The 13,222-nt window shown below is 45.4% G+C and overlaps 1 protein-coding gene across 1 annotated transcript in view; it reads right to left on the bottom strand.

Annotated features, from left to right (window-relative positions):
- The window catches only part of LOC120714995 (mucin-17-like), a 47,611-nt gene that overhangs the window by 24,405 nt on the left and 9,984 nt on the right, over positions 1-13,222 (bottom strand). Inside the window, exons 4-6 of the mRNA XM_040001710.1 lie at positions 6,494-12,574; positions 5,200-5,838; positions 1,315-1,593 (exon numbers count right to left, since the gene is read on the bottom strand). Coding sequence (XP_039857644.1) covers positions 1,315-1,593; positions 5,200-5,838; positions 6,494-12,574 — 6,999 coding nt within the window. The remainder of the gene's footprint in view (positions 1-1,314; positions 1,594-5,199; positions 5,839-6,493; positions 12,575-13,222) is intronic.

Raw genomic sequence — 13,222 nt, 5'->3', positions numbered from 1 at the left:
CTGCAACAGGGAAAGTGGCTGAGTCATTCCTTCTAATATAATAAAGTCTATGATAAAGTTGCAAAGGCCAAAAGCGGCTGCGGGGGAATGTTTAAATGAATAAACTATACTTGAAACAATAAAATAGTAATCACAGTGTCAAGTAATTCAGTGAGAAAAATAATGTTTCTTAAGTTGAAACAGCCAGTTAAAGGTCAAGATATGTGCTATACCACATTAAAGGACTGCACTGCAATAGTAAAAACTGCAGAATGTTTAAGCATCAATAGGTACATTTTGTCTTGGTGTTTCTGCTATTTTCACCATTAACAAGCCACAATTATACAGTATGCATTTGGCTTTCCATGACCACTAAGTTCACATTTTGCAAATCTTATTTTCTTTGAGTCCATGTGGTGGACATGCATAGCAATGGTATACTGTAATTTTGTCAGTGGTGTAATGAGACTGGGTGTTCACATAGCTGTGGTTCTTTATATAGAAAATGTCAACAATGCTGTGTATCATTTATCTATATATGGCCAGCACTGTCAGGAAATATATGTCACAATTTTTCACATAGGAATAAATCAATATTTAAGCAAACACACCTAATGCTTTCTTGCTGACAATTAGATATGACTGATGCCACCTTCATAGTAAATATGAAGCAGGAGCTTGTAGCTAGTTAGCTTAACTTAGCCCGAAGACACAAAATATAACCCAGTTCTCCCCAATCACAAGGAAAAAAAACACATTTTATCTTTTTTTTCTTGGTTTGCACAAAGGATAATAGTGTCTTTTTTGATGTGCGTCTACTTCTCACTGGAAAAAAGTGTGCAGCCACCAAAGACATATTCAAGCACACAAAGATATACAAAGACAGATTTTTATATTTGGACAGGTAGCTTCTTTCCCCCATCTCACGTCTTTATGCTAAAGTAACAAAACCACCTGCCTGCTGTTTACTTGAACAGATGTCTCTATACAATCAGCTAGAAACTAAATAAGAATATTAACCACAATGCTAAAATAGTCCTTTAGATTTGAATATTTAAACAGCATAGATGATTGATTTTGACTAGTTTTCTGTTTAGTACCTCTAAGAATCAAGACTTGTTAATCAAGTGTGCCAGATGTCAGTTTAATGCTGTAATTTGACCTGAACCTAATGACAGTTAACAGGATAAGGAGAAGACTACTTTTTGTGAAGCACGCTAAAGAGACAAGTGTCAGCAAATCTACGTCAAGGACTGAATGAGAACACACAGTCACATCACCTTTTTACAAGTGCCAAAAAGATGAAGAGGTTCAGGAGCAGCCACATGTTCATACCTTAAAGGGATATGGCAGGGTGCAGAAGCGGGGTAAACATCCTCACAGGGGTCAGCAGAAGATGCAGGAGGGGAGGCAGGGGCTGGGTGAGGAGGACAGGGGGATGCAGGCGGGGTTGGTAGGGCTTCAAGTGTGTGACCCTCTGGAAGTGTGGGGACGGAGGTAGGGAACTCTGCGGTGTCTCGGAAGTGAGTAGGAAGGAGGTGGTGATCGGAGGGTAGTGGTTGAGGAGAGGCGGGGGCCAGGTGACCGCTCTCTACTTTGTCACCGAGGGAGGGCCTGCATGGGAGGGAACACAAAACATCAACAAACAGACCAAAACAAGAAAGCCAAGTTTGGAAATTTGGAGTTCCCACTCAGTTTTTCTCCAAATTCCCATCCAAATGGCCCATGAAGTAAACTCACCACAGAGCAGAGTAAATGTAAGGAGGATCGCTCTGTTCTGTGCCATCACTTAAACCTAGCAGCGACTTGAAAAACAGAAGACTCGCTCCAACCATCCTAAGAACGTTTTGTCACCTCTCTCATCGCTCCCCTTACACGATAGTCCATGCTTGCCCTACGGAGAAGTAGCCCATTTGAGGGAGTGCGGCTCTGTCATCATCGGCCACCTGGTGGAGTGGATTTGGCACTGATCCAGGCCCTGCTTATCAGGAGTGGTAGGCTCTTCTAATCTGACAGGCAAGGCGATGGACGCCCTTGCAGCTGTTCCCCACTTGGGGCATGCCTCCTGTTTAGTGCTAAAAATATCCCAGTAGTCGCTTCTGGAAAATAGAGCTTCACAATGCCTCCATAAAGTAAAGCACATGTATCGTGTGCTTACGCTCAACCATCTGCTGAGCTGCACTTTTTAAATGCCCCTGCCAGCTCGTGTCAGACTGAAACAGAGCTCAGTTATTCGCCCTCTCTCTCCGCAGCAAAGCCTGAACTTAATAACATTTAATGAGGGTGTGTGCTTTTCTTAAGGGCGCAGCAAGTTACAGGTTACATTTAACAATGTGGTTATTATCATTCCACTACAAAGCAGGGAATTTTCTAATTGATGCAAGACCACTGCATACATGATTTTTAATGTTCTCTGAGTTCAAATCAGATTTTTTTCTGTTTTTAATTTGGTCCCATTCCTCTCTTTTTTTTTACCCACAATTAGAAACTTACACCAGAAGGCCAAAGCTATACATGTGCCAGCATCTGCGGCCAACTTGGCACATGCAGTTTGAAAATAGAAGCATAGAAGTGTCATAAAGCTCACTGCTGCCTCCGAAGATGGACAAAAGTGGTCCTGGGGGACATGAAGACAAAAACATTTTGTATTTTCTGACTCGCTGCCTTCTAAATGTAGCTAATATCAGCTGACCCGCTCAGGTTAACAGCTGGCGATTTCCAGCCGGGTTCTGCCTCCAGATCCAACGTGCATGAAGTAACAGAGGCTTCTCCTTCCAGAGTGGGATGAACAAATTAGATGGAGCACATGTGCTCATTTACAGCCAGACATCAAACAGCTTAGTTCTACTGTTGGCATTAACACCTGGAGTCTGCTCAATACAGAGTTTACTGTAAGTAATTCAGCTGTGCGCATTACTCAAAGGCACCTCACGGGCAGTTCAAAGAGAGCACAGATATGACAATTCTCAGAAAAAAGCACCGATCCTCTAACGCCCATGCTCATGACTTTGCCAAATACAGCATTCACACCAAACACACGCACACAAGTTGAAAGCAACCAACAAGAAATAACAAGACACAAAGTCCAGAGAGTGTGTTTAATGAGTGTTTATAAGGATGACTGTTTAAGAACACACGAATGCGCGTTTCATAATCATTAGCCAATGCTGAGCTTAAAGTATTATTAGGCAGGCATGAAAGTGGGTTTTTTTTACTCCACTTGTGCCGGCACAGGCAAATGAACCTACTATTACCATGGCAACACATCTATTTACAGTACAATGTGGGTTATAGGACATCCTACCTCTGTTTTGAGAAATATCCCACATTCTGGGCTAAAGAGTCACAGCTGTTTTCCTGCGTTCCTCAACAGAAAAAAACTAGCTGTGCTGCTTTTTAGAAAAAAAAAATTTATATGATACTTTTATGTAATGCAGTCACGAGCCCTCAATGTTTCCTGGAAGACCCAAAAACATTTATTAAATCACAGAGCTATGATTTAGACTGGATTTATGGACAACTTTGATTGTTAGTGTTGATCTTTACCATTACTGAGGAGATTTCCATGGAAGCATAACGTGTTCTAACCTGTTTTTTCTTTTAACATGGGAGGAGGTGCACCTTTCATTTCACAACTTAGTTCTGGAAAAGCCTTCTCTTCCCTTCGTCTCTCTCTGCTCTTCCCTCCCCTCCACCCATCTGGTGAGGTCAGCAGAGGCAGAGCATAATTAGAACTAGTTACCTACAGACCATCTGCTGCATCCACCTGGAAGGACGTACGCAAACACGCACACACATGCACACATAAAACTACCAGAGCTACTGTTTGTCAACTCACCCAGATTTCAGCCATCACACGACTTCAGAGGTTACAGTAATTACAGTAAGCGATGGAAATGACCTGAACTCCAAAACAGCGGAGCCGATGACCGCACGTCCCAGTCCTCCTCTCCTCTCTCTTTGACTCTCGGACTAACTCTGTCAAACAAACTCGCACCGCAGCACATGCTCGAGTGTTTCTCTGAACCCTGGCTTTTGTTCCACTCTGTCTGGTCTGTGCAAATGACTTCAGTGGGGCTGAGTGCCTGCCCAAATTCCTCCCACTACAAGCTTCAGTTCACAAAGCCGCACAGACTGAGTAGGACTGAGTAGGACTGACAGCTCGGACAGCCTTCGGGGGCGGAGAGAAAAAAACACAATGTACACACAGACACACACACACCCGTGTATCATATCATATATCATATGCTGTCACGTTTGTTTCTGTGGCACATGTACGCAACAGTAACTGTATCTTTTGATGAAACCTCAGGGAAATAACATTCTTCCTTTTTCCTGCTCTGAACAATGCTGTGTGGATCCAACAGCAGTGATGGGACAAGTGTTGAGACTGACAGGCAGCAAGTGCTAATCTGGCATGTGGGATGGCTCCACGGCATGTGGTCGGAGACAGTGACAAATAAGGGAATTTGAGTTAATGAAGATAGACAGAAAGGGATGGATCCCACGGAGAGGTAAATGGAAAAGCATTGTGCTTTTACCTAATTCTAGTGAGAAATCTGGCTTTTCGCTAAAGGAATTAGTCAGTCCAACTTGTGCTGCTGAAATGCTTACATTAACACTGACTGATACACTGCTTTACAGTGCTTATTTAACTTGGAAATTTCAACAACTACATATAAACCAGTATACATCTGAGATTCTTATTAGTTCGTAGGCACTGTTAAACCTCTGTAGACAGAACAGTCACCCAGACACCGTTGAAGTGTCTGAAAGCCAAAACAAATCCACCAAGGTTGTTTTCCAAGCACACGGAAATCAGTTTTAAATGTGAGGCACGCACAGCTGACCTGTAAAGCACATGTCCCCCAAAGCTCCCTATTTTACACACATGTTCGCTCCAATGAAATGCATCTGATAGATCAGTACAAAGGAAATGTTATGACAAAATCTCCTTTGTTTGAATTATAAATGATCTCCAGTTGGGAAATCACTAAACCACAAAAACTTCAGTTCAGCTGGGGGTTAAATGGACGTCTTTTCTTGAATCCAGACCCCGAATGCGGTGTGAAGAAGAGCGAGTCTGTTGGTTAAAGGAGTTTCTAAGGAAACATTAGTTGGCTGTTTTACTTAAAGCGGTGAAATGTGTTTCCACTGGAAACTGTGGGCATCAATTCAAAAATATGACAAGCATGTGATACAGACAGTAAAAACACTCACCCACTGTCCCGTAGCTCTGCAGCCGGATCCTGAACAGCCTCTGTCGCTGCAGTTTCCTCAGCTAGGACTTCAGCTGGCTCCACGGGCTGGATGTCTAAAGGTTTTTCCACTAGCTCCACTGGCAGCTCGCTGACCGGCTTCTCCTCTGACTGTGGGGACTCTGTAGTCGGCTTTGTTGTTTCTGGTTCTTCATACTTTGCTGGTTCTACGAGCTCATTATCATTAGCTGTTGGTTCTGGGATCTCATCTGTCCTTTCTCTTGCCTGTTCCTCATTCACTACTTCTGTTGAAGTAACTTGCTTCCTTTTTGGTTCTTGAACCTCATCTGGATGCTCTTCTTCTTCTTTCTTGGCTGCTTCTGGAAGCTCTGCCTTTGTCGTTTCTTCTTCTTCTACTTTTATACTCTGCGGTGGTTTGGAAAGCTCTGCTATCTCATGTGCTGATTCTAGGAGATCTCCTGCCTTTTTTAAAGGTCTGGGAAGGTCTACTGGCTTCTTCACAAGATTCACAGGTGGGATCTCTGCTGTCTCCTCCGCTGCTAGTTCTGGTGGTGGGGTCTTCTCCTGTCTCACGGGAGCTGCTATCTCCTCAGTCGGAGTGAGAAACTCTTGTTGAGGAGACTCCAGAGATGGAAAGGGTCTGAGAAAAAAACAACAGAAGAAGAGAAGAGGGTGGGGGGTTTGTTGTTTAGTTTATAGCACATGCTCAAGGAATTACTCACAAATCAAAAATGTGTGTGTGAGCAAGAGGATGTGTGTGGGTGAAGTGCTCTAGGTATGTTGTTGTATTGTGTTGAGCAGTGTGTTTTGTGTAAGAAAGGCTCATTCTTGCCCCAGGGACCAGGGACGATGTCACGGCTGATGTCACTCTTTGAATATAAAGGGCTGCATTACTTCCATTAGACTCCAACAGGCACAGTCATCTGACCCGAGCTCGAGTTAATACAAAGTGCAGCTCTGTGTTTACCTCCTCATTCATATTCATTGTCACACTGCTCTCTGTAATATCCCTTCAAACAAGCCTTGAACATGGTGCTACTTGAATGCTAAGTTAGGGGAACAAAATGCCAGAAATCTTTGGTAAAAGACACAAAAAAAAAAATGTAGCTGTTTGTCCAGTTCATAATTCGTTCCTTTCCTCTTTCTATTTTCTTTGCCTTTTCACGCTGAGCTTTAACATGCAACATGATACATCTGTATCACTGTGAGGTTCTGACTGTGCTGCTCTGATCTGCAGTTCTTAACATATTTGGCTCATATGATCATTTTAAATAAGCACACGCTCTTTCGTTTACCTTAAGGCATCCACTGGGTTCACTTGTTCGCTTTGAGAATGGGATGCAGCTTCCCTGAGCGCTTTTATCCAGTTTGTGTCTGCTTCAGCAGCTTCTACTTGTTCAGCAGGAGGGCGGCGGGCTGGAGCTCTATCGAGTGATTCTGATTCGCACCGAGAGGCAGCAGCAGTGGGTTTAACCACAGTGTCATCTGGGGGCTTTGACAGTGGCACCACATCTTGTGGTTTCTCTGAGTGGGTAAGAGTTTCGAAATCTTCTAGGCATTTTGATGAAACAACAGATGGGCCTGTGTCCACATCCGCAGTCATTTTTTCTGTTGCATCACTGTCACTTTCCCTTGCCTTACAAGGACCGGTGTTGCCATCAGAGTGACAAACAGCAACCTCCGTGCTAATCTGTGCCTCCCCACTTTGGGAGTTGCCTAAAACGGTGATTGATCCCGAGCCCATTTCTTTATCACTTCCTGCTAAATGCACAACCCCCTGCTTTCCCAAAGCCCCACCATCTATGACTTTTATCCGATTTTGTTCCTCACCCTGCTCGCTAACATTCCCTTCATCCAAGGCTTCTTTATCTTCCTTTGTCATCTCCTCAACATCAGGCCCTTTTATGGGTGTTTGTTCTATTGGGCTGTTTTGTGTGGCTGAGGTTTTATTGGGCCTTTGCAGCCCATGAGGCCTGGACACTGTATCCTGACTTTCACACGCAACGCTTTCACTACCGGTGCTTTTTAGAGCCACGGCAGCACTGAAATCCTCTCCTCCAGTTTCTGGATGCGCGGCAGGATCTGGCAGAGAGCTGCATGTGTGCATAGAAATTTCACCAGCCTGGTTTGTACTTGGTGAAAAATCTGCATGAATAGCATCACTAGCTGTGCTGTGTTTAGTTAAAATGGGAATATGAAAAGATGAGCTTTCGTGTTCCTGTGAAACAGGCTCAACAGATACAACCAGATTCTCTGACAGCTCGGATTTTCTACTCTGCTCTTGACAGACAGCTGATAGATCACATTTTTGCGGATCTTTATCACTCAGATCACTCACAAACCCAGTGTCTGGCATTAAATCTCTACCTGACCCCTCTAACCCTGGGCTTTCATTCTCATCTGTCTCCTGACTTGTCTCACTTACATGAGAGTAACCTGCTGCTATCCCTGCATCAGGTGAAGCATTTCTCCCATCAATTTCATTTGAATCAAGGGAAGATGGCAACCTATGAACCTCTAGTGAAGCATCCTCGCCTTTCACTGACTTTATCACTCCTTCATTGCTCATGCTGGCATCACCTGCTAACTCATCCTTGCTTCCTGACTGACAAATATCCCCAGCAGAGCTGTCTCCTTCCTCTGTGGCTCCTTTTACTCCCTTAACCAGTGTCTGGGTCTGATCGTTAGCCTTTTCTCCCCCCTCTAGACAGCCACCTGACATTGCCTCTGTGGGATGTCTGGATCCCAGATACTGTTGATGGTGCTCCTGTTGCTGAGCAAAACAATTTGGATCTGGTGTGGACTGTGATTGGCCAAGAGCTGCACCCAAATCTGGTGCAGAGTCAGAGCTGCATTCCAGCGCTGCTGTCGGAATTTGGCGCAAACTGGAATCATAAACAGTCAGAGGTTCGCTACTAGACTCTAAGTCAGCACGCAGCACGTCCTCAGATGATCCCGGAAATCTGCTGGGAGATGAGGAACAAGTTTCAGTCTCGCTTTTGGATTCAAAAGTGTTCTTTATTTCTTTTTCCTTCTTCACATCCTTTAATGACGATTCACTCTTTTGTCCCATATGTGCGTGTGGTGGCTGCAGGGCTCCAGTTTCTTCTATAGTCTCTTTATCTGCTTCATTATTCTGTTGTGGCATTGTGCCTGTCTTTCCTGTCTGTTGCTTGCTGCTGTCTGCTGCTTCCTTTTGATTATCCATTGCTGCCTCTTTAGCTTGTTTCTTTTGCTCTTCAAACAACATGGCGGTCTGATCTCCCATTATGTGGTTTTCTTTCACATTGTCCCCTTTAATTGTATCATAAACCTCGTTGGCGGGCAGGTCGGAGTTAAATGGGTAGCTGACATTTGTGATGTCATCCCTAATGGAGGCTTCACAAATAATAGGTTTAATGCCAGCAGAGTCTGGCACTGTTTGAGATAGAGGAATTACATTAGCAGGTTTATTTCTTGTCACTGCATCGCTGGGAGGCTGAGGTGGAATCGGATTTTCCTCTTGTGATAACTGACTATTTACATTACTGGTAGCAGCAGACTCTTTAGTATCAAAATTTAAATTCTCCAATTTTGGCAAGACCTCATTAGCGTTAACATAGACATCGCCGATCTCAGCATGCTGTGCTAATGAAGTGTGTGTCACTTCTCGGCTCTTATGGGCATCCACCTCTCTGGAGTCACTGCTGCTGTCACCATCAGCACTGCAGTTATATGCCTTTTCAGAGACAGATGCATCAGAGTCGGTAACGAACTCTAGGTGACTCAACATTGGGCCAGGAGGCTGCAGCTCAAAAGCAGGATTACTGACACACTGCCCGATAAACGTGCTTGACTCGTCAGACGCCGTCACTTCTGAAGTCACCCACGCGTCCTTTGTGGGATCGGCAGAGCCGGTGGGGGACTTGGGCCCTTCCCCAACCTTCGTAGTGTCTGGGTTAACTGGCTCGTTAGGAGGTTTTTCACCTAATTGCATAACAGGCTGATCAGCTGGGTCACAATGCTTCATCTGCAGAGGAGCTGCGCAGGTCAAGGTCACAGGTTCAGATGTTGAACTTGTGTCAACACCACTTAAAGGTGCACAGTTATGCTGGTTCCCTTTGTTTTCTTCAAGAATGACAGGAGTAGCACTTAAAGGTGATTCCTGAGGCTGGTCAATGTCAGCTGTACCTTTAGACTCTGCCACCACCTTCTTAATCTCCTCCTCCTCCTTGGGCAAACACACAATTGCAACATCTTTCTGTGTCTCCGCCTCTGCCTTTGCTGTGACCAGTTCAAATGTCAGATGATTTGACTCAGAGATGGCACTTCCTGGTGGTTGTAAAACATCAAAGCACCCTTTATTACCAGCCTGAGTCTCCTCAGCAGGACGTGGAAGCTGTTGTGAGCTGTTCACCGACTGTGAATCTACAGTGTTTGTCTTCAAACTGTCCCTATGTGATTGATCTGTGGCAATGTTCTCCTTTGTTTCTTTAGTCCTCGTGTCCCCTTTAGCCAAACAGACATCTTTCTGTGCCTCTGAAAACGCAGCTGCTTCATCCTTGGTAGGAGCTGGATTCATAGGGATGTCTGGCTTCTTTGAGTTGAGAAAATCTGTGAAAGTATAGCTGGCCTCAAAAACAGGATGACGCAACTGCTCATGAACAGTCAGCGGGGGTAAAGACGCACAGTCCAGGGCTGGCACCGGCATGGTCTTGAGATCCACGGAGGAACTGCCCATTTCCTTCTCTGCATCCATGAAGTGAACTCTGTTACCTCCACTCCTGTCACATAGATACACACCGACTTCAGACATAGCGGTGCTACCACTGTTGCTCTGGCTATAGGCTTCGACTTGAAGCTTGGCTGCACTTTCGACTGTCCCTGCTTCTGTTGTGCTACTAGGCTGAACCTGTTGATTGTTGCTCGCTTGTTGCTTAACTGGGATTTGCTCTGAAGTGATCAAATGCTGGCGTGAGGTTAAAGACGGGAAGACTCGACTGTAGTTTGTCTCTGTGACGGATGACTCCTCGAAAGTGCGTCCCAGAGCCAGCCCTTCCTCTGACACTAACTTCTGATCGAGATCGGCCCGTCTGCCTCCGTTTGTTTTACTGTAGCTCTGCTCAGCGTCAGGGAGGAGAGGTGAAATTGTTGCGCCACGGTGCTCCCGGTGGGGTCGACAGAGACGCTCCTCTTCGGTGCAGATGCTCTCAGTGATGGTAGCGATCGACTCCCTCCAGCTCTGTGATTTCAGCTGTGACTCGGCAACATCGGTGGGCGGACACCTTTCAGTCTGAGCAGATGACAGCCCACTAGCAGAGCCTTCTGGCTGGCTGAATGAACTGTGCTCTCTCACCAGCCCTCCTGTCTCTACCACCTCCTCTCCTCCTCCCTCTCCTTCTCTCTTTGATCCCGCAGCAATGTGATCCTGACAATCAGAACCAGTAAGTAGCCCAAGGGGAGAAGTATTGATAAAAGCCTCTAAGCACTGTGGCTCCTTTTCTGCATCTCCCTCTTCGGCCGGTGACAGCTCTCTGCGTGAACTCCGAACGGTCGCCTCTCTCGGTGCCTTGATTTCGCTCTCGGCCGAGTTGTGTGGCATTTTGCTGGTGCAGCTTTCCTCAGCTGCAGCCGGTCCCTCTTTGGCTGACAATGCAAGTGAGCATTTTGCCTGGGAACAGATTAACGCGAGCCGAGAAGGGCTGCCCAGGACTTCGTCCCTCTCTCCGTCTGCAGAAATGAGGCACTTTTCTGTCCCTCTCTCCTCTACTCCTTCCTCACTCTCTGCAACTGCTCCAGCAGCTACTCTCTCCACTAAATCACACCTCACGCTTTCTCCCTCTCTTTCTATCACTTCTGGCAGTGTGGGTGTTGTCAGTGGCAACGCAGTAACCACCGCTAAAGCCTCTTCAAGGACGCTCTCCATGCAACTCTCTCCCACACAAGTTCGGCTGTTGGAGAGTGGGACGTGATTCTCGGGTGTGAGTATTTTTGCTTCTGTAACTGAAGCCTGGCATGTTTGTGTATCTGATCTCTTATCACTAGAAGCAGCTTGATTGATCGCTATATTTTGGACATGTGTCACGGGTATATTTTGGTTGCTGGTTTCACCTCCGGTTACATGTTGCCCCCACTGCAGGCTTTCATTGGAGCTTTGATTTATGCTGCTTAGGGCATCATTATGGTTGTCTGATTGATGAGGCTTCTGCAAAAGAGCCCGCATGGGTGCAGGTGAACAGGCTGAGGGAGTAAGATGATCCTGACTGCTATGAGGAGATGATAGTAGGGAGCTGGATGTGGGTTTTCCTTCAAGCTGCTCCTTGTAATCAAGCCTGTTGTCAGGGTGTTGCCCACAAATCACAGGACCTGAAGGTGAATCGGTGGGATTTCCAGCATTTATGACTTCATTTTCAGATTGCACTGCTGTGCGTGCCTCCTGCCCAGTTTCCGGGCTTTTCTCCATCTTTTTCTTTTTCCTGTGTCTCTTTTTCTTTGCCTCTTTGTTCTGGGCGGCCTGTTTATCACCAGCTGAACTCTGCTTGTATGTGTCTGATTCCTGCTCCACAGTGTGCTTGCCTGCTCCTGTCTGTCCTTTTGATTGCAGCTCTGGTAATGCGTCTCTATCCCTTAAACGAGGGCTACGCTCTGATGTTTCCACAGCTGAATTACCTACCTTTGTTTCAAAACAAACACCAGCACTGAAATCATCACTTAGATTTTCTTCTTTGTCTGTCTTTGCCTCCGTGTCTTTCTTCCTAATCACTACATCAGAGTCTACAGTGCTACTCCCCCCCACAGATGCACTGGAATTAGCATTTCCCTGTCTTAGATCGTTTGTATGATCACTAAACACAGCCTGTTTTGGTTGTTCTCCAGCTGAATATGTTGGCATTTCTAATTGTATTTGCGTGGGTGCTTCCTTCTCTTCATCTGTCTTAATTTCTTTTTCTGCTTTCAGGTTTTCAGTCTCTGCTGTCCCATCATTATTCACAGTGCCTAGTATGTAATCCCTAAAACTAAACACAACTGTATCCTTCTGACTGTCTGCTGTCTCACTGTTTCCATGTGCATTCCTGTTTCCATGGCCCCCGTTGCTATGTCCTAGCTGGACAACGATTGGAGGTGGAGACGATGACTCACTGGACTTGTTAACCATCACTTTTCCGGTTGTATTCCCTTCATTGCACCACGTCCCGGGCTCGGGGCTGCAAGGCTGAGTGGGCGTGACTATGCCTAGTGACACCAGTTGTTCTTCACATTCTTGGAAGGCCTCTTGGAGTTCCCGGTCTAAGAATGTGGATGGGGAAGGGGCCAGGGGTCTGTTACCCGGGTAAGGTGTGGCAGCAGGCTGAGTTAAGAGCTGGACATCTGCGACAAGTGGGTCGCAGCCGTGAGGCCTGAGGCAAGGGTAGGGTGACAGAGTTAGGAGTACACAGAAACAGCTGCCCAGTAGAAGGCCATGCTCTGACACAGCACTCTGTGACATGCACAGATGACACACAACTGCAACCGGGATGCCTTTTCTAAGATACAGATTCTCTTACAAGAAATAATATCAGCCGTTTATAAGAATACAAGACGGTTGTTAATGGACATGCACTCCAAAATTCATTGCAGTAAGTAGCATTTGTGCAGTTTTACTCACCTATTTCAAACCCTGCTGCGACACGCCTTCAGCATCTCAGTTTTTTGGTATGACTTTCTTATTTTCAGTGTGTATCAAAAGCTTAAAAGCCTAGCGAAATTTATCATCTAATTAAAATGATTTAATTTCTTATTGGAACTATAAATTATTTACTGTAGTCTCATCATACATTAGTTTGATTATATATAATGAGAAATAGTGTCAAGTCATTCATCCTGATTACAGTGATGGGTAGTTTCTGGGTTACTGGAAACAGTTTTATAGCCTAAATAATTTAGCATTCGTGCTACTTTAATGCCATTCATCTGCACCTGCTGAGTCACTGCTAAAACATTACCTGCATTAAAGGAAAATGAGGGACCATTTTAATCTTTCATGCTGTCTGACTACAGAGAATAAC

The sequence above is a fragment of the Simochromis diagramma genome, unplaced genomic scaffold, assembly GCF_900408965.1.
Source record: "Simochromis diagramma unplaced genomic scaffold, fSimDia1.1 OVJJ01000421.1, whole genome shotgun sequence".
In the NCBI taxonomy this organism is placed as follows: Eukaryota; Metazoa; Chordata; class Actinopteri; order Cichliformes; family Cichlidae; genus Simochromis; species Simochromis diagramma.
This window is presented reverse-complemented; position numbering and strand designations above follow the sequence as displayed.